The following is a 24,060-nucleotide window of genomic DNA, read 5'->3' on the forward strand; positions in this document are numbered from 1 at the left end:
CTTCTTGTTGGATAGACCTTTAAGTAGGATATAGTGTCCTTCTTCATCTCTTATTACACTCTTTGTTTTAAAATCTAATTCGTCTGATATCAGGATTGCCACCCCAGCTTTGTTTTGGTGTCCATTAGCATGGTAAATGGTTTCCCACCCCTTCACTTTCAATCTGGGGGTGTCTTTGGGTCTAAAATGAGCCTCTTGCAGACAGCATATTGATGGGTCTTGTTTTTTTAATCCAATCTGATAGCCTGTGTCTTTTGATTGGGGCATTTAGCCCATTTACATTCAGGGTAACTATTGAAAGATATGAATTTAGTGCCATTTTATTGCCTGTAAGGTGACTGTTATTGTATATTGTCTGTGTTCCTTTCTGATCTATGCTGCTTTTAGTCTCTCTCTTTGCTTAGAGGACCCCTTTCAAGATTTCTTGTAGGGCTGGTTTTGTGTTTGCCAATTCCTTTAGTTTTTGTTTGTCCTGGAAGATTTTTATCTCTCTTTCTATTTTCAATGACAGCCTAGCTGGATATAGTATTCTTGGCTGCATATTTTTCTCATTTAGTGTTCTGAGGATATCATGCCAGTCCTTTCTGGCCTGCCAGGTCTCTGTGGATAGGTCTGTTGCCAATCTAATATTTCTAACATTGTAGGTTACATATCTCTTCTCCCGAGCTGCTTTCAGGGTTTTCTCTTTGTCTCTGAGACTCATCAGTTTTACTATTAGATGTCAGGGTGTTGACCTATTTTTATTGATTTTGAGAGGGGTTCTCTGTGCCTCCTGGATTTTGATTCCTGTTTCCTTCCTCACATTAGGGAAGTTCTCTGCTATTATTTGCTCCAATATACCTTCTGCCCCTCTCTCTCTTTCTTCTTCTTCTGGGATCCCAATTATTCTAATGTTGTTTCGTCTTATCGTATCGCTTATCTCTCGAATTCTGCCCTCGTGATCCTGTAGTTGTTTATCTCTCTTTTTCTCAGCCTCTTTATTTTCCATCATTTGGTCTTCTATATCGCTGATTCTCTCTTCTGCCTCATTTATCCTAGCAGTTAGTGCCCCCATTTTTGATTGCACCTCATTAATAGCCTTTTTGATTTCGACTTGGTTAGATTTGAGTTCTTTTATTTCTCCAGAAAGAGTTTCTCTAATAACTTCCACGCTTTTTTCAAGCCCAGCTAGTATCTTTAAAGTCATGATTCTGAACTCTAGGTCCAACATCATACTAATGTCCGTATTGAGTAGGTCCCTGGCAGATGGTACTACCTCTTGTTCTTTTTGCTGAGGTGATTTTCTTCGTCTTGTCATTTTGTCCAGAGTTGAATAGTTGAATGAGAACAAAATGCTAACAGGTTAAGAACGTCCCCAGCAAATATACTCTAAACAAATCAGAAAAGACCTGAAACCAGGGGAAAAGAAAGGGCAAGAAAGAAAAAAGAAAGAGAAAAAAAAAAGAAAAAGATAAAAACAAAAACAGAACAATACAAAAAAAAGAATATGATCAAATATGATCAGGCTAGGGCATAGATTAGTGTCACACACTAGATTTTGGGCATATTTTGGTCTATTAGAAAAAAGTGCCTCCTAAATTTTAAAGGAAGAAGGACTTATATATGTACAAAATAAGGGTTGATACAATGAAGGGATGGAAGATGACTGTAAAGATGAAAATTATAAAAGATTTTATAAAAGGAATTGATAAGATAAGAAGTTGTTTGAAAAAAGAAGAAGATTTAAAAAAAAAGGAAAAAAAGGGAGAGAATGTGATCAGGCAGGAGACTAGAACAAAGCCATGCACTAGTGATTTAGGGTATATTTTGATCTGTTAGGAGAAACTGTATCTCAAAATTTTTAAAAGAGAACTTATATATATATATATATGCCAAAAATAAGGGTAACTACTATGAAGGGATAAAATATGACTTTAAAAATGAACAATAAAAAATGTTTTTTTAAAAAAGGGATTGATAAGATGTTGGTTGAAAAAGGGAAAAAGAAAAATTCAAAAAAAAAAACAGTTAAAAAAATTAACTTTGAAAAACTACTGAATCATGGTAAAAAAAAGCGATGAATTCTATGTGCAGTATTCCCCTAGGGCTGGAGTTCTCCCGTTCTCCTTGATTGGTAAACTTGGTCTTGGCTTCCTGGCTGTTCGTGCTGATCTTCTGGGGGAGGGGCCTGTTGCTGTGGTTCCCATATGTCTTTGTGGAGGTGGAGTTGCCCCACCCTTGTCCAACGGGGCTAAGCAAGCTGCTAGGGTTTGCTCTCAGGAGCTTTTGTTCCCTGCAAGCTCTCGGCATAGCTTTGGAGGACCAGGGTGAAAATGGTGGCCTCCCAATCTCCACTCGGAGGAGCCGAGAACTCGGGGCCCCACTCCTCAGTGCACCCCCAGAGAAAAGCAGTCACTCCTGTCTCCCCGGTCTCCATCCACACTCTGTGCTCACCCAGCCTGTGACTGAGTGTTTCTTTCTATCTCTGGCACCCGACCCCATGTGGAGTCTCCAAACCCAGCAGATCCCTGTGGTGCGCTCCCACGCCGCTCCTCCCAGTGGAGGAAGGGGAGTCTTCCCGGCTCTGCCGCTTGTTGGGTCCCTGCTGGAGGAGCAGTGGCCTGACTGGGCCACGGATCACAGTCTATGGCAACCCCGAGCTGAGAGCCGGCACCTCGGCTCCGTCTCTGCAGCCTGCTTCCCTGCTCCGATACCTGGGAGCTCTGCCGCACTCAGGCACCCCCAGTCTTTCTGTGACCCTGAGGGTCCTGAGACCACACTGTCCTGCTAGGGTTCCACCCCCCGCTTAGCCACTGGAGCGACGTCCCTCAGCGGAGCCGACTTCTAAAAGTTCCGATTTTGTGTTCCGCGGCTCTATCACTTGCCAGAAGCGGCCGAGGGAGGCCCCCTCCCCCGCTGTCTAGCCTCCCAAATATTGCCTCGGATTCACTTCTCCGCACGTCCTACCTTCCAGTAAGTGGTCGCTTCTCTGTTCAGAGAGTTGTTGCTACTCTCTTGTTTGATCTCCTGTTGAGTTCGTAAGTGTTCAGAATAGTTTGATCCCCATTCAGCTTAATTCCTAAAACCAGACGAAATCCAGGTCTCCTACTCCTCAGCCATCTTGCTCCGCCCCCCGAACGATGACAGATTTCTTAAATCAAAACTTTTCCATGTCAGAAGATGATAGAAAAAACATCTTAGAAGTGTTGAAAGGAAAAACAAAAAAACAAAAAACAGCAACCTCTCAGGCCATGATTCTATATCCAGTGGAAATATCTTTCAAGAACAAAGGTAAAATAAAGATATTTTCAGAAAGAGGAAAACTGGAGAATCCATTGCCAGCAGGCCTGCAATTGTATGTGCTATAGGAAGTTGTTCAGGGTGAAAGGAGATTATATTGGATGGAAATTTGGATCTTCAGAAATGAAGACAAAACAATAAAATTGGAAAATATCTGGGTAAGCGTAAAATTCTATTTTTCTTCTTAAGTTCTTTGTAATATGTATGACTGTTTAAAACAAAAGTTATACTTTTGTTGGTTTTTCAATGTGTGTAGATACATATCAAATGTAACAGAAAAGGGTGTCCAGAAAGTGGGGAGAAGGGACTGTATGGTTGCAAGGTTTTTATATTTTATGAGAAATGGTGCAATATTTACTCTAACTAGAATGTAAGAGATTAATGATGTATATTATTATACATAGAGCAACCACTAAAAAATAAGATATACACCAGAAGCCAATTGAAATAGAATACTAAAAAATACTCTAATTTTTAAAAAGCAGGCAAAGGGAATAGACTAACAAAAAGCAGAGGAGACAAACAGTAAACCAATAACAAAATGGTAGACCTAAATCTAACCACATAAATAATTACATTAAATACTTGTGGTAAAACACTTCAATTAAAAGGCAGAAAGAATAGAAAAGCATGAGGTAGGCAGATTTCTAAGTTGGTCCTCAAAATTCCCACCCCTCCCTTTAGGTGTGAACATGAACTAGGACTGTGATGAGAGGATCACCCCCATGATTAGGGGGTGTTCTATGGCATGGCTGACTTTAAGATATGCTCTTTGGGTCTGACCTAATCAGGTAAGCCCTTTAAAAGACACTAGGCTTGTCCCAAAGAAGATGTGAAGTGTGAGGGAGATTTGACATGAGAGAGACTCTCTGTTGCTGGCTTGAAGATGGAAGGAGCCATGTGGCAAGGAATGTAGATGGCCTCTCAGAATGGAGAGTGGACCTTGTCTGAGCAGCAAGGAAACAGGGACTTCCCATCCTCAGCTGCAATAAACTAAATTCAACCAAAGATACAAGCTCCAGCTAGAGCACAGCCTGGAGCCTTGAGAGTCCCTGAGCAGAGAAGCCAATCACACCATGACTTCCAACCTGCAGATCTATGAGCTAACAAACGGATACTGTTTTAGTTTGCTAAATCTGTCAAACTTGCTACACAGCAATGAAAATACTAAGAAAATCTACTTTATGATACCTATAAGAGACACTTTAGATATAAGGACACGGAAAGTAAACTGATGGAAAAAATAAACCATGCAAACAGTAAACATAAGAAGGATAGCAGATAAAGGGAACTTTAAAATAAAGGATATATATATATATATTTTTTAAAGATTTTATTAATTTGACAGAGAGAGACACAGTGGAGAGAAGGAACACAAGCAGGGGGAGTGGGAGAGGGAGAAGCAGGCTTCCCACGGAGCAGGGAGCCCGATGCGGGGCTTGATCCCAGGACCCTGGGATCAGAACCTGAGCCGAAGGCAGACGCTTAATGATTGAGTCACCCTCTCCGCTGTGTCTCTCTCTGTAAAATTAATAAAATCTTTAAAATAAAATAAATAATAAAAAAATAAAAAATAAAATAAATGATATTACCAGAGATAAAGGGGCACATTTCATAATGATAAAAAGCACAGTTAATGAGGCAGATATGACAATTACAAATGTTCATGTTCTTAATAACAGAGCCTCAAAAGACAGAAAGCAAAAATTAACAGAATTGAAGGGAGAAATAGAAAATCCCACAATAATAGTAAGAGATATTAATATCTCTCTTGGCAATCGATAGAACTATATCAAAAAATATTGATAAAGACAAAGAAGATCCAAACATCACTGTCAACCACACTGAACTAATCATTACTTATATGTGGAATCACTCTTGTACACCAGAAACTAATGCAGCATCATTGTGTGTCAACTCCATTTCAATTTAAAAAAATGTTATTTACACTACAGTCAACAATGGCAAACTATATATTCTTTATATGTTCACAAAGATAGTCCATATGCTTGCACATAAAACAAGTCTCAATAAATCATAAATGATTAAAATCATACAGAATGTCTGTGACCACAATGATATTAAATTAGAAATCAATAAAAATATGACATCTAAGAATAACACACTTCTACATTATCGAAGGGTCACAGAAGAAATCGTAAAGGAGATTAGAAAATATTTTTTGAGCCAAATGATAATGAATACTCAACATATTAAAACTTGTGGGATACAGCTAACACAGAAGAAATTAGCTTTAAATGTGTATATAAATAATGGCTTAAGGTTCTACCTTAAGGAACTAGAAAAAGGGCAAAGTAAATCCAAAGCAAGCAGAAGAAAATAATTGTTAAGAGCAGAAATCAATGAAAAGAGAAAACTGACAGACAAGAGAAAATTAGTAAACTCAAAAGCTGGTTCTTTGAAGAAGTCAATAAAGTCAGCAAACATCTAGCTAGACAGAAAACTTTAGACAGTTCTGTGTCTCTCTTCTCTCGCTCTCATCAGCTGAACAAAGAGAGAGAGATTGAACACAAATCTCTAATACCAGCAATGAAATACAGGCTATGCTACAGATTTTAGACTTTACATAGATAATATAAGAGATGTGAACAACTTAGTGCCAACATTTAACCAATTTAAAAGAAATGGACAAATTTCTTGAAAAATACAAAATACCAAAATTGACATATGAAGAAGCAGAAAATCTGAGTAGCCTTAGAGCTAATGAAGAAATTGAATTCATCAAAAACCTTCCCACAACATAAACTCCAGGCCCAGATGTTTCCACTGGTTGATTCTATCAAACATTTGAGTTGTACACAAATATTTTCAGAAAACAGAGGAGGAGGAAACATTGCCTAAATTATTTTATGAGGCCAGCATAGCCCAAATACTGAAAACTTTTAAAGACATTACACAAAACCAGAAAGTTACCCAAGGAAAATTACACAAAACCAGGGAAAAAAAACAGATAAGAACCCTCATGAATATAGTTGTAAAATGGTTTCAAAAGTTCTTTAAACATTAGCAAATCAAATTCAACAATATATAGAAGGATAATACATCATGAATGACTAGGATTTATTCCAGAAATGAAAGGTTAGCTGAACATTTTGAAACTCAATCCATGTAATTCACCCTATCAATAGCACTAAGGAGATAAGAATACGATCTTTTATTCATAGACATGAAAAAAAATATTTGACAAAATTCAATAGCTATTCATGATAAATCTTCTGAGCAAACTAAGAATGAAAGGTTACTTCCTCAGTCAGATAAAAGGCACCAAAAACCACACGGCTAACCTCAAAATAAAGGGGCAAATGCCTAAAAGTTACCTTTTGAGATATGGAAAAAGGCAAGAATGTCCATTTTCCCCACTTTCAGTCAACATTTCACTGGAGGTTCTAGCAAGTAGAATAAGCAAATAAATGAAATAAAAGGCCTAAATATGAGAAAGAAGTAAAATAGTTCCTACTTGCAGACTATTTATGGACCTAGAAAGCAATTCTAGAATAAGTGAATTTATTAATGTCTCAGGATACAATGTTTATATACAAGATCAACTGCATTTCAATTACTAGCAGCAATCAGTTGGAAAACAAAATTTTACAAACCCACTTATAATAGCTCAGATACTGTGCAAAGGGAGATATACCAATGGTCAATAAGCACATGAGAGGATGCCCAACATCATTAGTCATCAGGAAATCAAAAATTAAAAACACAATGATACATCATATCATACCCACTAGAATGGCTAAAATTAGAAAGGCTGATAATAGCAAGTGCCAGCAAGAATATAGAGCAACTGAAACTCTCATACATTGCTGGTAGAAATATGAAATAATACAGCTACTTTAGAAAACAGTACCACAGCTTCTTTAAAAGGTAAACATTCACTGACCATATGACCTAGCCATTCTTTGGATGTATAGCTAGGAGAAGTGAAAATATGTCTACACAAAGATGTGTACAAGATTATGCATAGCAACTGAATGAATAAACCAAATGTGATATAGCCATACAGTGGAATACTACTCGGCAATGAAAAAGAAAGAACTATTGATGCATGAAATAATATGGATGAATCTCAATACCATTATGCTGAGTGACAGGAGCCAGATATAAACTAGTACATAATGTATGATTCCAGGTCTAAAAATTTTAGCTTTAGCAGGTACATATGCTTGTGACGCCATCTGTTTTAGTTTGCCAGTCCTGCTGCAACAAAGTACCAGTTAGTGGGTGGCTTAAAACAACAGAAATTTACTCTCTCACAATTCTGGAGATGAGATGTCTGAAGTCATGGTGTTGTCATGACCATGCTCCCTCCTAGAGCTCTAGGGAAGACTCCTTGCAGCTTGTCTCTTCTAGCTTCTGGTGGTTGCCAGCCATGCTTGCTGCTCCATGACTTACAGCTGCCATCACTTCATCATATGGCCTCTTTCCCCAAGGGTCTCCTCTGAATCCAACCTTTCTCTCCATAGACAGGCACCAGTTATTACGTTTAGGGCCCTCCTCAATCCAGTATGTCCTCCTCTTCAGTTGATAACATCTATAAAGATCCTAATTCCAATGAGGTCACATTCACAGGTACTGGGGATTAGGACCCTATCTTTCCGGGGGGGGGGGGACATAATGCAACCCACAACACTGACCACAGTCAAGATAATGAATGTATTCATCCCCACCAAAAGTTTCCTAATGCCCTGACAGAGATGCTACTCAAAGCTGACAGTAGAACGGAGAAATCTCCTGCCAGTACCTACTGTTAGCCAAACACAGATGAAGGTCAGTGAGCAACTAGGGCTGAGAAACATCACCTGCAGTGGCTGTTCCTTGTGGTGCAGAGCACAGTGGGGGAAGCAGGAGACTTTACCTGGCTCAGTTTGCTTTAGGATGAAGTTTCAGAAGGAAGGTGTGTTAGATCCAAGGCAGTTGAGAGCATTTGCAAAATGTCTTTGCCATGATTTCAGTTTTGATCTAAATAGGGAAATAAAGGCCCAAGGGGGCTGCTAGAGAACCTGTATTCAATTGGTTACTAGGGGAGGTTTTCTTATGCCTCTACTTCCTAAGTAGGGTATGTGTTTAGCTCCAGAGTTTCCCCGGCATAAATTTGGCACATCTTCCATTATTGTCATTTTGGGGAGAAAATTTGGGTGAAAACATTTGGATTCTTCTTAATTTAAATAGGTATTGTGACATACATGTATAGACCATGTCATTTTTACATTAAAATAAAATGAACTTTTTCTGTCTTTTTCACTGCTATGACTCTCACACTTAGGACAGAGCCTAAGACCTAGCAGACGTTCAGTGAATATTTGTGGAATGAATGAATAAACACATGTATGAAAGAGCAGAATGCAAAATTTCCATAGATCATCAGGATAAAATGAGGGATTCCAGAGAAATCTCTTTTGCGCTGGTGGTGTGCTTTGAGCTCCTATCTAGATAGACTGTGGGGTGGGTGTGGGATGAGGGTCACCCTCATTTACCTGTGGGGGCATTTGAGTCAGAAGACGTGACTTAGGTAAGGGATTGCTATGAGCCCCCACTGGCTTCCCCCAACCAGTTTGCCCACTAAATGTGGCTAGCATTCTTTACCACAACCAATAATATATACCCTTGACCCACCCAGCCCCACACTCACACTGAACTCAGCCTCCCTTTTGTAAGGGGTCTCCTGCTTCTCTGTTAGATTGACTGGCCCCGTCCCTCTCTCCCCAACTGCTGGCTTCTGCTAATCTGACTGGCAAATATGAGGTCAGACTATTACACAACCTGAGAGAAAAGTTCTTCTCTTGAAACATAGATAGATAGATAGATAGATAGATAGATAGATAGATAGATAGATAGATAGATAGATAATAGATAGGTAGATACTAGATAATAGATGATAGATAGATAGATAGATAGGGAGAGAGAGAGAGAGAGAGAAAGGTCTTCTAAGTCTCCATTCCATGGGGGAGAAACCCCTATTGCTGTTTCCAGAATCTTAGAAAGTTAACAGCAGCATAGATTTGGGGTACTTCTGAACTGGGTCGGGAGCCCAGCATACCACTGACTTGGGGTCAGAGTGTTCTCATCTGTAAAATGGGGATGCTTTCCTTTACAGAGCTGTTGTGACCAGGTGACGGACTATACTGTAAGCATGCACCATGGTGCCTGACACACAGTGAGTTCTCGGTCACTGTTAGCGCTTTTCAAACCTTTGACACTCAGTCCATGAAGAGGCAGGGTCTAATTCTCTTCCCCTTGGATATAGGCGGGTGATACAGTCTCTCTCTCTCTCTTTCCCACTGGCTCTTAGAACCAAGTCACCCTGCCAAGATGAAGTCCATGTTCTGGACAAAATCTCAGCTGAAGCTAATCTAGCATCAAAAGCCAGACAGGGGGATGAACATGACTCCAGCTTACAGTCTGACTTCAGCCACATGAGAGACCTCACCTGAGAAATGCCCAGCTGGGCTCCCTCAAACCCCAGAATGGAGAGGTAATCATAATAAATGATTGCTGTTTTATGGCACTAAGTTTGGGGTGGCTTGTCCCTCAGCAAGAGATCATCTGAACCATTAGAAAAGAAAACCCAAAAACTGTGGCTATAAATCCCCCACGGGCCATCTCTGGGACCCAGCGTCCTGGTCAGGTGACGGCTCTCCGCAGGTGGCAAGTGAAGTTCACAGGGACCTACTCACGGAGCACGGAAGTCTGAAAGGCTTGGTGGGCGTGGTGAAGCAGGCGCTGCGAATGGGGTCTGGGTCCCGGCCCTCGTTCCACTGAGCCAGGAGAGCATCGCGGTAAACGGTAACCCCCGCTGCTCTGAGCGCCTCCTCCACCGCGCTCTCCACCGAGTAGTTGTTGATGCAGGTGATGGTGGAAGTGGGCGGGGGCTGCACCAGGTGGATATAGGAGCCCCTCACACCGATGTTTAAGAGCGTCTCCACTGTGGTGTAAGTGTCAATTGTATTCCCATAGACAATGACATTCCCTGAAAAGGGGGGAAATGTTAAGATCTATGGTTAAACAACAACAACAACAACAAAAAAAAAACCCAACAACCTTCTTAGTCAAATGCTAATAATGCCGAATTGTTCCCTATAACCTTCTCCTCCTTTCAGCTGCGGGAAGCCAGCGGTGTTACCTAGCAACGGTGACCAAGATAATTTAGTAAAGAATTGGCACAAAACATCCCACAAAGTAGTCAAGTACTTTCAACCCAGAAGTAGGACATTCATCTATGGTCCTGTAATTTGAAAGTTGAAATTATGCTAAATGAAGCCATCTGGAATAAAACCTTTTATCTTGTCTTTGTTCTCTAGTCGCTACATTTGTTAAGGAAAAAAATTAAAGTTTGCAATATTTGCAAGTTCTGCGTAAATGATGAAAAGGACATTGATTAAAAAAAACACACATAGTCATGGACATGATGGTACAGATATTTTAATATTTAAGTGTTGAATTGGGTTGATTTCAAGGAAATCTCTTTCCTTTTTTTGAGAACGAAAGACTAGAACATTCTGCTTTTCAACGGATAATTTAATGAAGATTCAAATTCTGATTTTTAGATTTAAGGAGTCAAGACCTGGCAAAAGGAACAGCAGGATGTTCTTTCAGTCAGTAAGAATGAAATCACAACAGAATCTTGAAAGATTTCCTCTGTGTAAGAGCGTTTAGATGGCAATAGTCTAAACTACTTATTTACATTCTTAAAAATACTACAAAAGTAATTACATAGTTATTCTACTAGTTTCATCACTTTTAAGATCAAACTATCAAATGAGTGAAATGTATTACATGCTATTTACATGCTATTTTTGACACTGAATTGACATTTTTACCTTTTTACAAAAGAACTGTTGTAGACTCACTTGTCAGGCAATATGTAAAACTTTATGACAAAATGATAGATTCATTGAAAATCTCTTTTTTTCCCCTCTTGTTTATGGAATGATATTGAGAGAAATTTTACAAGGCAAAATAAATGGTAAGTGTATTTCTTCAATTTGGTTGAATAAATGATGCAAAAATCATTTCCATCTAAAACTGAAAGAAGGTGTAATGGCTTGCTTGTCTTATTTGCTTAGGGGAAAAAAGGAACTAGAATAACTTTCAGATTCTTCTTTGAGGGTAACAGCATCTAGAAAGTTCTCCCATACTTCCTGTTGCTCAAATATGGAATGGCAAGAAGGCACTGAGGCCAGAGGGTGGGGTCCTTTCTTCCTGCCTTCACTAGGAGGCTCTAATTTTGTGGCTATGATTCCCTCTCTATTCAGATGCTCTAATGCAACATTCCTTGGTGGACTGCATTTTCCATGGCTGAAAGAGCCAACATTTTGCTAAAATTACTGAGGCTTCCACCTGCTGTGAAACATGCATCCTTGCGGTCTGGCACAACAAAGAATCAGCCTGCCAGGAAAGCCAAAACTTGAACCTGAAACTGTCAAAGTCTTGAGGTCTTCTGCCCTTTTAAAATATGCATGTCAAAACAACATTCATTTTTGGGGAAACAAATTTAAGTGTTTAGGCCCCCACACAGTTCAGAGTTGAATATTTTTCCAGTCTCTTTCATGTTAGTTTCTAGATAGTGTGAGATGGGCTTTTTCATGAGAGGGTCATGGAAGCCTGGGCAATGTGATGTTGCTGGGTACTGTCTAACAGGGGCTGCCCACAGATTGTAGGCAGCTGAAGAGGGCGCTGCTTTTCACTTCAAAAGGTAACATATTTTATAAAATCTCTCATATTTAAATTAGATTAATATTTTAAATAATTTAAAATTTTAAATTTATTGATAGGTATTCTAACTTCAGAATAGATTTGCCTATCTTGAAGTTCAGTTTGAAACAAAATCCACCCCCCCCCCCCGGAGTCTTTGCTTATCCTAAGAGTTGCGATAATGCTGCGTCACAAACCACCCCAAGACTCAGTGTGGAACAACAGCTGGCCTACTGTTGTAGGTCAGCTCACACATCTGCGTGCTGGCTGATGGTGCCCCATCTGGCTCCACATTGTGATTGGGATCGGGTCTGCACCATGTTTCATTCTCCTTGGACCAAGAGATACCTGAGGCCTGTCCTATTTATGGAGAAAGGCAGGGGGCCAGGAGGGCAAGAGCAACTGCTCACTTTTCAAGCCCTTCCTTGCAATAGTAGGTCCACTAACATTCCATTGAGCAAAGCAAGTCACAGGGCCAAGCACATGGTCAAAGGAGTGAGAAGCACACTCTGCCCACGGTAGGAGTGGGGAGGGTGTGGCTGTTTGCTGAACACAAACTCTCACAGTCATAATGGCCATAGTAAATAGATGCTTATGTGATGCCATCTAAAAGTTTTCATCCAAACATCTTTTATAAGACTATTTACATATATTTCTCTCATTACCCACAGACTATAGTAGAATCTCATTTTAATATAATCTACAACATAAATAAGAACATGTCACTGGTCAAATCACATCCTTTCACAAATATAACAAGACCCGATGTGACGAAGTCAGCTCTGCCACTTCCATTTCTTGCCTTTTAAATGTTTGCACTCTGGGGGAGCCTGGCTGGCCCAGTCGGTAGAGCATGTGACTCTTGTTCTCAGGGTTGTGGATTTGAGCCTCACATTGGGTACAGAGAATACTTAAAACAATAAAATCTTTAAATGTTTGCACTCTCAGAGGGGGATTATTCTTTCCATATTTGTGAGTTCTTTCTACATCATTTTGCACTTTCTCTTGGTAAAGAATTTTTAGAGTCCATTCATATTTAGCTTGTGACTCCTATATATCAGGCACAAAGCCAAGCACTTTGCTACACAATCCATTATCACTTTCATCACCATCAGTAACAATAGCATAAACTATAGAGTTGTGAATCTCTATGTTGTACACCTGAAACTAATGTAACATTGTGTGTAGACTGTACTCAAACACACACAAAAAAACTAACAATAATATTTAGAGCTGTTACCAATAACACTGGCTTCACTCAAATGCCTGGAAAATAATTTTTTGATAAGCTAACAGCAACAATAGAAGCATGGACATAATTCATAGGATAAGCAAAGTCTTATGCTCCCCCAGAATAAACCTAATAGACAAAGATTTTGATTATTGATTTATTTCAGGACATATACCAACCTAGGTGTAAACATATGATTAATTATATTCATTGAAGTAATTTTCTAGCATGGCTGGGATAGAAATAGTGCTTTTGAAGCCCCCGTGTCAAGATCTGACCACAGCCTGTGGTTGTGCCTTGATCTAAGCAGACAGTCCAGCCTCCAGCCAGGTGAAGCCCCAGGAGGCCCATGGTAGTCTCTCCCTTTCCTCCCCTGCACTCACCACAGTCTACATGCCTAAGATTATCTATGAGGTGCCTTCAAGTTGGCCCTGCCTGCCATGTTACCCCAGGAGCCTTGCATAGTACCTGCTCTACCGTGGGTGTGACAAAACGTTTCCTGACTAGATACATGGATGAATGTTTGAGGTTTATCATACTGTTGATCATAAGTTAATTGGGCCTTACTTTTGTGCCTCCTATCTTTTGCAGAACAACCTCCCTGTGGCCAGATTTTCCTACTACATATTTCTACTTGGTATTCACTATAAAGCTGGCACTACTTCATCCAACCACAGGATGAGTTGTATACCTGAGATTTGTAAGACAGAAACATGTTCCCCTTCACAATGTTAGATCTGGTTATTAGGTTTCCAGTAAGACTCCCAAAATCTTACATAATCCTAAATGTAACCAAAATTGTGTGTGCCTACAACACAACAGTATAAAATAATACTTCTGCCATATTGGTAGGCACTTAAACCCAAGGAAATGGAAATGTTTTATGAGAAAGTTGACCTTTGTATAACATGTTGTGACCGTTGGGTCAATTTTTAGCTGAATCAAAGAACGAAAGTGGGAAGAAAGGAAATGGAGAGAGAAAAAAAGGGGGGCAGAGAGACAGAAGAACAGAGATAGCTTTGGAGATACAGATTTCCTTCAATCTTTGGGTACATGAGAAAAAAGAGTTTAAAAATAGGTGAAACAAAGTGGTTGCCAGGTGAGGGGAAAGGAGGTGTGAACTGAGCCATGAATAGTAGTAGAGAAAAGGGCTTTGCCTATGAGAGACATTGGGTCTGACAGCTTTTTCCCAGCCAGAATATATGAGATGGGGTGAATGGGGTTCCGTTGGTGCCAAACACCCTGAAGACTGAACAGAGGGGTGAGGCAGCCCCAGGTTATGTGGGACCCATGATATATATTCATGTATGGCATGCTTTTAATGTCAGATAACTTCAGTTAGCCAGAGATTTACTTTAATTGATGCATTTCCACCACTTTGGTACTTTATAACTCATGGAGTCTTTGCAAATAGTTATAAGGGGGTAACACATTGCAGGGGGCTCCTTCACATAACTGGGATATCATATACATTCTTCTGACTTTTCTATGCATATATGATGCAAATAGAGTGGGAAAGCTGGGGATTTCCCCTGCATATCAGTTTTATGCTAAGAGACCTGGTCACTGTCTTCTCTGCAGCTTAGTTAATCTAAGGATAAGAAACGACCCGTTTTTGCACTTGATCTGATAGGTGACAGAGGTACCGTGGTGGGCTGTCCTGCTTTGAAATGGCAAATGGTAACGGATGATTAGAACAGCCTGGGTGAATTTTCAATAAAGGGCAATAGAATATAGCCATAGCAATTTTCATGGAAAGTCAATCTGTGTTGCTCCTTTTAGGGAATAAATTATGCACTACAAAGATTACAGATCTGAAACGGGAAACAGAGCACAAGGAGGGTACCATCACAAAGAGGACCCGGTGAAAGCTCCAGAAATGAAGGTTGGCAAGAGGAGTACTCATTCATTCCCTCGCGGCTAACCTGCAGGTACCTTCCTGGTGAAATGTACAAGGGGGCTCCCAAGAGGAGAGAGGGGTTTTGGTGTTGACAGCCCACCATGGGGAGAAAGAGGGAAAGTGAAGTCTCAAATCACTCTCTGCAGGCCATCAATTCTCTACCTTATCAAAAAAGCACTAAGATTTATCATTTAAAATGTTGGCAGAAATGGAAAGGTGATCTTCTTGCTTTTTGATACATGCTCTTTGAAGATATAAAGGACTACACTAGCAACTTTGATTGTGATCACCAAAGTAAGGCAATGACCTTTTAACATTTCAACTATTATAATGCACCCAGTTTTGGAGGTTCTTCAAATTATCTTAATCAGAGGGGAAATGAGGCCACTTTCATCATCCTGTTTCCTGGAGGAGATAAATAATAGTTTCAGAAGCTAGAAAATTTACTAATATTTATTTATTTAAAAGATTTATTTATTTGAGAGAGAGCAAGAGAGAGCATGGGTTGGGGGTCAGTGGAAGAGAGAGAATCTCAAGCAGACTCCCTGCTGAGCTCTGAGCCCAATGTGGGGCTCGTTGTGGGGCTCAATCTCACAACCCTGAGGTCATGACCTGAGCCCAAATCAAGAGTTGGACACTTAACCAACTGAGCCACCCAGGTGCCCAGAAAATTTACCAGTATTTAAAAGTAACATGGTTTTATAGAAATGAAATGTTTAAGGTGATCTCCCTGTTAAGTTCAAAAAATAAAATATGGTTTTAATTTTTTTAAGACATGATTTGCCCTAAGAGTAATGGAACAACCTTTTTAACAATTTTTTTAGTAGATGCTAAAAAAGTATTTTATTCTTTTGAACTGAGTGCTTTAATTTTAACCACCTAGAAAGTATGTATTTCATTATCATACTCAATACTCTAAAGATGAAGGATTCTCCAGGAAGAAAACCATCTTGTGAAATGAAGAAAAGGAAGGGATTTCCTGATTTGGTAGACTGGCCATGAAATCACACCTCATTGTATGCATACAGTCTGTGGAAGAAATCAACTCAGGATTTATGCACACAGATATTGATATGAATTTTCTTCCTAGTTATTATATGTTTAAGGCCAGAGAAAACAAAAGCTATATGCTACATTTTACAATTTATGTATTTTAATTGTGTCTATGTATATTTACATATACCATTGTATTTTAATGAAGAATTATATTTCCTTTTTCCACTTCAAAAGAGACATAGAGTGATTATGTATGACCTCATTTATCCTCAAAATAGGCCCACAAGATATGTGTTACTATGTTCTTCAGGAAACTGAGGACAGAGAGGTTAAGGATCTAACTCCAGGTCACACAGCAAGTTCAGCAGAACTCAGACCTGCCGAGTCTGGTTTCAGAGTGCTCATACCACTACATTTTATTTGTAACACATTCCTAAAAAAACAAAAACAAACAAAAAACCTCTAATTGGCATTTCATCTGTATAATTAACTTTAGCAAATAACTAGATAATGAAAGAATTTAAAATAGATACCACAGAATATTAGTAAATTATGAAATAAACATCCACTTAAAAAACATATCTTGTCCACGAATAGACCAGAGAATGTTCTTTTTATTTTTTATAAGTCAAAGCATAAGATTTCCATGACCTAAGCCTGACCTGTCTCATTTTGCTCTGCCAAATAAAAAGGGAAGACTATATTAGATATAACATAACAAAGGCTTTGCTTGGTGATTCGTGCACTGGAATTTTAATGTTATACTTTTCCTAACAAACATGCTTTTAATAAGGCAGTAAACTGTATTTAGCTAAAGATGAAAATAATTGATCCATTTCGGGCCATTAAGGCCGTCTTATTTATTTATTTATTTTTTTACTTTACTTTCATCTTACTTTTCATTTTCATGGAAAGTGCAGAGATAATAGCAGATGAATTTCAATTAGTTTCAATTAATGCCATAAACTGTTGCAATGTATTAGGTTGCCGGGTTCCATCTGAAACCCCTGGCGGAAACCTCTGGGTTTTGTTTGCAGTTGAAAGCAGCATTTGAGCCGGTGATGTCAGCTATTCTCCACGACACCGGAGCGGTTCTAATAGTTTAGGATAATTTACATCTATAAACCTATCCAACTCTGGAGCCCAGAAAACAATTTCCTTCAGACTGGGCTAATTCCATCACAGAACCATTTCTCCTTTGGAAGCAGGGGCAGGCAGAACAAAAATAGTGAATGCGGGTGAGGGGTGGGGGAGCGGGTGGACAGTGGTGATGCTTTGAGGCTGTATCTGTAGTTTCAATGGGCAGAAATTCCAGAGCTGACCTCCTCCGATTCACCATCCATTTGCTTCTGCTACCCAGCATCCACCTGTTCTTCTAGAACAATCCCTTTCCATCCTCAACAAACAAGCCCCTCCCCTCAAGTCCTGGTACTTCAGCCAAGTCAGGTCGGGTGTGTCCCCGGATTCAGTGTGTGATTCCCGGATGGACCTGTGACCCAATCCCAGCCACGGAGACACAAGAGATTTTTTTTCTCAGACTTTGGTAGGAAGGGCTCTGTCCTCAGCTCCCTTCCGCCAGCCCCACCCTGAACTATTGAGAAAGGGGGAAATTAGCACTGAGGGAGCAAAAGCTAACTATCAAGCAAGATGTCCACATTCTTCCTGGTGTTGTTACGGTGACGGGAAGAAGAAGTCGGGGTTGGCTGGTGGAGCGATGGCAATGGATCCAGGAACGCAGCCCTGCTCAGCTTTCATGAAGTGCCAGGCTTCCAGTTTTTAGCTTCCAATACCGTCATCCCGTAACTGGCTTGAGTAGAAGCTAGAAGTGGCTGCAGCAGCCCCCACCTGCGTGCACAGCGGCCCCACCTTCAACCTCCAACCTGTTCCTTCTGGATCTCTTTCTGGTTATTACATAGGCACCACCGATGGGAGGTTCACCCTCTTAAAGTGCTGTTTTGTGCACTGGTTATCCCCCTTCACTAGTTCCCCAACCCCTAAAAAGTAAGCAGTTAAGGGACACCTGGTGGCTCAGTCGTTAAGCCTGTGCCTTCAGCTTGGATCATGATCCCAGGGTCTTGGGATCGAGTCCCGCATCGGGCTCCTTACTCAGTAGGGAGCCTGCTTCTCCCTCTGCCTGCCGCTCCCCCTGCTTGTGCTCGCTCATGCACGCGGGGACTCTCTCTCTGACAAATAAATAAATAAAATCTTAAAAAAAAAAAAGTAACCAGTTAAACTTGGGCATGGCTGCCCTCCAAGGGTCTGACCAATACAATTCACACTCCCCCAACCTGTCTCTCTGTTTACTTATCCTGCTCTTCTTTAAGGCTGAGCTCGATCCTCTTTCTCCAAACTTCAGTTTCCAGGGCTCTCAGGAAGGACACCGTGCCTCTCTACTGCTGGACCAGCCCCTGGTGTACACGGATCCCCATTTTTTGTGTAGACCGTGTCCTAGACTGAGTGATCACCAGGGGCTGAGATTACGCCCTGGGGAACCTTCAGTGCATAGCAACAACCTCACTGCACGGAGCAGTAGTATTACTGAACTCATACTCTATATGACACACTGTCTTGAGTTGGGCATGAAATATCTTATTTATTTCACTTCATCCTCACAGCAACCCATGTGAGGAAGATATTATCTGAAATGGGACTAATTAAATTCAAGTCTGAATAGGACTCTAATTGTGGAAAAAGCTACAAAGAGAAAGAGCTCCTTCAGGCAGGAGGTTAACAGTTTTCTTTCTAACTTTTCTTACATGAAAAGTCATTTGAAAAGGAGCACCACACAGAGATGAATTAATCTGGCAGGGTTAAGTTTCTCAGATGTCTCCCAGAGCCTGGACCCAGCATCTGAGAGTTAAGAGCACCTACTTGAGAGATGCCCTGGGAATGTCATTAGCACTAGACCTGGGGGAATAGCCTACATTTAAGACAAGAGACTCATTTCTACATACTTCTTATCTTGGCTGTTCAATGGACAAAAGCAGGCACTCAGAGGAGTTTTATGCAGTGGCTGATGGGAGACATTCTTAAAATCTTGCAAAAGCATTTATTTTCCTTTAGGTGGGCAGCAGAGTAACACCATCTCTGACAACTAGTCAAGTCATCAGAATAACACAGATGCTCTTCCTCCATCTGATAGCCAAGAGCATGAAAAAAAAAAGGCATCTGAAGGAGGGCATAGTGCTTGTTGTTTTGGGATTTCTAAATTCTCTGCCATAAACATTCAACCTCAAGAACCTGCATTGTCACTTTCAAAGGCCCTTTTTTTGGTCAAAATGCTTCTTATTCCTAACATCAAAAATAGGCAACTGTTCGAAGTTAAAACACTGCATTATGACAGGATTGGCCACAGTCCTAAAACACACTGTGCATTTTGTACGGAACCATGGGCTTTTGTGCTTTCAGGGAGTTTAAGTTACAGTTTGAGGCCTAGACTTGAGGAAATGGTAATGATTTGTCACAAATCCTATGCATAAAAACAGGTTCTGCAAACTATGGCTCATCAACGATTTTTGTAAATAAAGTTTTATTGGAACACAGCCTTGCCCATTTATTTATGTATTGTCTTTCTTGCTGCAGTGGCAGAACTGAGTGGATGGGACACAGACCATATGGCTTGCAAAGTCCAATATATTTGCTATCTGAACCTTTACCGTAAAAGTTTGTTGATCCCCAAATTAAGAATTCCTTAAGTCTATGTAGGTCATAGGGCAGTGACTAAAATGACTAAAATGTTGAAACAGGTTTAAACACATACAGATGCAAAACTGAAAATAATACCAAGTTCTGAGGGAAATAGGAAAATACTTTGACAAGTTTTAAATCTGAGTCTGGTATATATCTATATATCCCACCTCTACCCAAAGGTTCCAGACCCACTTGGTTTTATGGGTTATTTCGGTCCAACTTTTAGGTTACACAACGTATTTCAGACCCTAGAAAAACACAAAAAGCTTCCAAAAAACCCTTGGTGAGACCAGCATACCCTTAATTCCCCAAACTGAACATGTAAAGCTTATCAGAGAAAATTACAATCCAATCTCACTTATGAATTTAGATTGAATAACCTATAAAATATTAGCAAATTGAATCCAACAATGTATTGAGTGTCACTTGATACTACCCATTTTTTAAATATTTAATGGAATAAATGTAGTAACTTAACAAACAGTTAATTAATCCCTTAATCTTCCACCAAAAATCAGAAGAAACTGTATTTAATTTTATATATTAGTATTAACTAACATCATTAAATTGTATTTGAATAAGTACATTAAATAGATTAATATATTTAATTTTACATGTTGATCCCAGATGATAGGCACTTAGTGTTTTTTCACATTCCTGGACCGCAAAGAACCCCAGCCTGCCATGGGGAGCTGTATAGGCTAACCAAGTCACTGACCCTCCCCGATAGGCTAAAACGGAGGGGCTGCATTTTGTCATCTTCAAAACTTGACTCCCAGATTTCAATTAAGGACAAAGAGGTAGCCGGGCCCTGTTCTGGTTGTCTTGCTAGTCAGACAATTTCGATTTAATCCAAGCAACAGAGAGGAAGCTGCTTGAGAAAACACTTTTGAGTGGCAGGGGCATTTGTTGAAATGGTTTACTGTCTCATTTCGATTCAAAAAGTGGCATGCAACTCAAATACGTGCGTTTGTGGGAAGGACTGTGCACACACCACCAAGAAAGAGAACAATGGCTCGGGAAGGGAAGAAAAGAGTCCTTCCAATGCAGACCTTTGTTTTTCTTCCGAGGTCTTTTCGGCTTCACAAAAGGAGACATATTTTCCATATAATTGCTAAACATGTTTGCTTATTACATTATTCTTTAATTAGTTAATGATTTTAGCCATGCTTTGCTTTTCGGATATTCATTTTGTGTAATAAAATAATTATAGATAATTAAACTATCTCAAGCCTTTTTCTTTCCCCCAGCAAACATGCTGGGTATCCAAAAATGACAACAAGTTGTAAATTAATCTGGAAAACAAAGCATGACAGATGAATGATTTGGTTGGAATTAATTAGGCACTAATTATATACTGGAACTAGATGAAGAATGAGACTCATTATAAAAATAAAAAGCGATTCTGCAAAGATGCACAGTTACAAACATCCTTACCTTCTGCGATGATGGAGTTGTTCCTTATCCAACTCAGGGCCTTACAGCAATCTTCTTCGTCGTTGAGAGTGAAATGATTGCAAGGAACTTTATCAGTGTATTGCTGCTTCCCACTGTTTGGAATCTCTCTGTTTGTCACGTGTTGACTAATATCAGCCCCTGTAGGGCACGGGACCTGAAGTATGTTACAGAGACATGCTTATTTCGGTGGTAATAAGGGAAGCACTAACACAGCAATAAATACATTTGTTCATTTAATTAAACATAGCAATGTCCGGTATAGGTATGTCTTTTTCTGTCCTCAGATACAATCAGGTTTTAATTGAAAAACAAAAAACAAAAACCAGGTGGAATGACCACTCAGAGACAATTCTCAGAAGGAGTTGCTCTGGTTATCTAATGCCACATAATGAATTATTCCAAAATTCAGTGGTGCAAATGACCATTTATGAGGCTCACACATTCTGTAGGTCAGTAATTCAGACAAGGGCAAGGTGGGAGGTGTCGGAGGCCTCAGCTGGGAAGACTCACAGGCTGCCGGTGACTTGAGGGCTGGGGGCTGGATTCATCTGGAGATAAGCCATTTCACTCCTTCCCCCACCTCCCCCCAGAAAACATGCCACGTATTCAAAAATGACAGCAAGTCGTCATTATATGTCCAGCAATTGATGCTGGCCGTGGACTGGGATTTTGGCTGGGGTGTTGGCCAGAACATCACATGTGGCCTCTCCATGTGTTTTGGGCTTCCTCACAACATGGCGTCTGGCTTCAAAGGGCAAGTGTCCTGAGAGAACCAACCAGTACAGAGAGCTCCATATTCTTTTCTAACCTAGTCTTGGAAATCGAGGAGTGTCTCTTCTACCGTGTTCTCTTCATGGACGTCATCATAAAAGCCTGGCCAGGATCAGAGGGAGGGAACCTAGAATTCATCTCTTCATGCAGGAGTGGCAAGGCCATGGAAGAGCACATGGAATGGGATTTGACATAGCCATTTTGGTAAGAACAATCGTCACAGAAGCAATTATACCAGGGATTGAAATCCAAGTGCATAGAGGGGCAAGGCAGAAAAGAAAATGAGGGAAGTGGACTACTGTTTACTTATGAAAAGTATAGAATTATTCTTCACTTTGTCAGAGAAATATTCTCCCTCTCCCTCTGTCTCTCTCCCTTCTTCCCTCCTTCCCGCTCCTCTCTGTCTCTGTCTCAACACATAACCCTCCCAGTATAATTTCTGTTCTCTCCCTTTTGACACAGACACGAATGGAAGCAGACCCTTTCCTCTAGTAAGGGAAAGCAACAGTAAAAACATAAGAAAGGCTGACACTCGTCAAGGGTACTGTGGCAAACTCAAAGGCCCATGCGTTGGCCAGAGTTTGGTCACAACTCAACTCTATACAGTTGGTGCCAGGGTAGACTATGGGTTCAGTGTGCCCAGATCTGATTTCTCAGGAAATGCCAGATACTTTTTTTTTTAATGTGGACTCAATTTTCTCATTATTGTGGTTCAAATTAGAATAAAAAAAAAAAAACACCATGACAGCCAAGTAAAATAGCACAGTGGCATGAGTTTGCCCCATGGGCCAGCACCTCATCCCTCTGATTTTTATTTGGTGACCAGGAGAGATTAAGTGGAAGATAATGAAGCTGGCACCAGAAGCAGCACTTAAAGGCAATGCAAGGTCTCTGTTAGAAGACCTGCACCAGCTACCTTGCATACTCGTGCTGTCAGGCCCATCGGCTGTGAGGCAGGGATCGGTTTACAGTGATGATGGGCAAGAAATTCACTTGCAGTAGAGACTGTTGTGGGTGCAGAAGAGGTTCTTGCTCCCATGACAAGTGCAACAAATGCTTTTTATATGGGGTAGATGTGAATGCTGGCTGGTGCTTGAAGAAATGGGACTTTACTAAAGTGTCAGATTACATCTAGGAAACTTTTTGGTTATGTCTTTCCTCAATATAAATGATAAGCCCTGTACATTACTGTGATACATTTAATTCATTTTCAAACTGGATTAAATAGCTTAAAATTTTAACACCTAGATGTCCTTTATCTATAAAGAGCCTAGAGTATAATTATTTTTAGTAAAAGGGAACAACTCAGGAATTAGTGGTCATTTACTGCAACTACAATTGTGGAGGTAAAATTTTCTTATTAGCAATATTATTTGTTTAGCAAAATCACACTAAATTTTGGTAATTTTATATTCATAGGTATTAGAAAGCTGTCCATGTAAGGCTCTGGTAAATTATTTTATTTTATTTTTTTGAGTATTCTCCAACATTTTAATAATTGTTTAGGCATGTCCTGTGACAATTATCCTGAGTTTCCTCAAACAACCCCTCACCAGCAACACCCCTATGTTTGGCTTGTTCATATCCCTTCACCCTCTCCTCTGCTATTATCACTGGTATCTCTGCTTGTCCTTGAAAGTAAAAAGCAACTCCAGATTACAGCAAACTCAACAGCCTTGCTCTACAGTATGGCCCTTGCTGAAGAGACAGAAAAGGGGAGAAGCACGAAGGACAGTCAAGGGTTGAGATCAGGCACTACCAGAAAGCCCAGCTTGTGTGCTAATAAGAGGCTCTGAGACATGTTCCCAGCATCTAAGTCTTCCCTGGCTTGGAGAACAGGATGGATGCCTTCACAAACACCAGTGCTGGAATTTCTAGAAGCCACCCAGGCCACAAAGACATCCCTGCAGCGCTTCACCACACATTCATTGCTGCAGTACTCACTGTCCCAGTCCTTCCTCACAACGGGAGGCTTCTCACAACCCGACCTCACACACCGAGGCTGAGTGAGAGCGTC

At 40.3% G+C, this 24,060-nt stretch overlaps 1 protein-coding gene across 4 annotated transcripts in view; it reads right to left on the minus strand.

Annotated features, from left to right (window-relative positions):
• Window positions 1-24,060, minus strand: part of CFAP61 (cilia and flagella associated protein 61) — a 302,051-nt gene that overhangs the window by 70,015 nt on the left and 207,976 nt on the right. For 3 of the 4 annotated variants that reach the window (XM_027623975.2, XM_027623973.2, XM_027623974.1), the window contains 2 exons: window positions 21,252-21,426; window positions 9,981-10,273 (listed from right to left, as the gene is read on the minus strand). In XM_027623975.2, coding sequence (XP_027479776.1) covers window positions 9,981-10,273; window positions 21,252-21,426 — 468 coding nt within the window. The remainder of the gene's footprint in view (window positions 1-9,980; window positions 10,274-21,251; window positions 21,427-24,060) is intronic. The other variant, XM_027623978.1, reaches the window with a different exon arrangement.

This window comes from Zalophus californianus, chromosome 8 (genome assembly GCF_009762305.2).
Source record: "Zalophus californianus isolate mZalCal1 chromosome 8, mZalCal1.pri.v2, whole genome shotgun sequence".
NCBI classification, from domain to species: Eukaryota; Metazoa; Chordata; class Mammalia; order Carnivora; family Otariidae; genus Zalophus; species Zalophus californianus.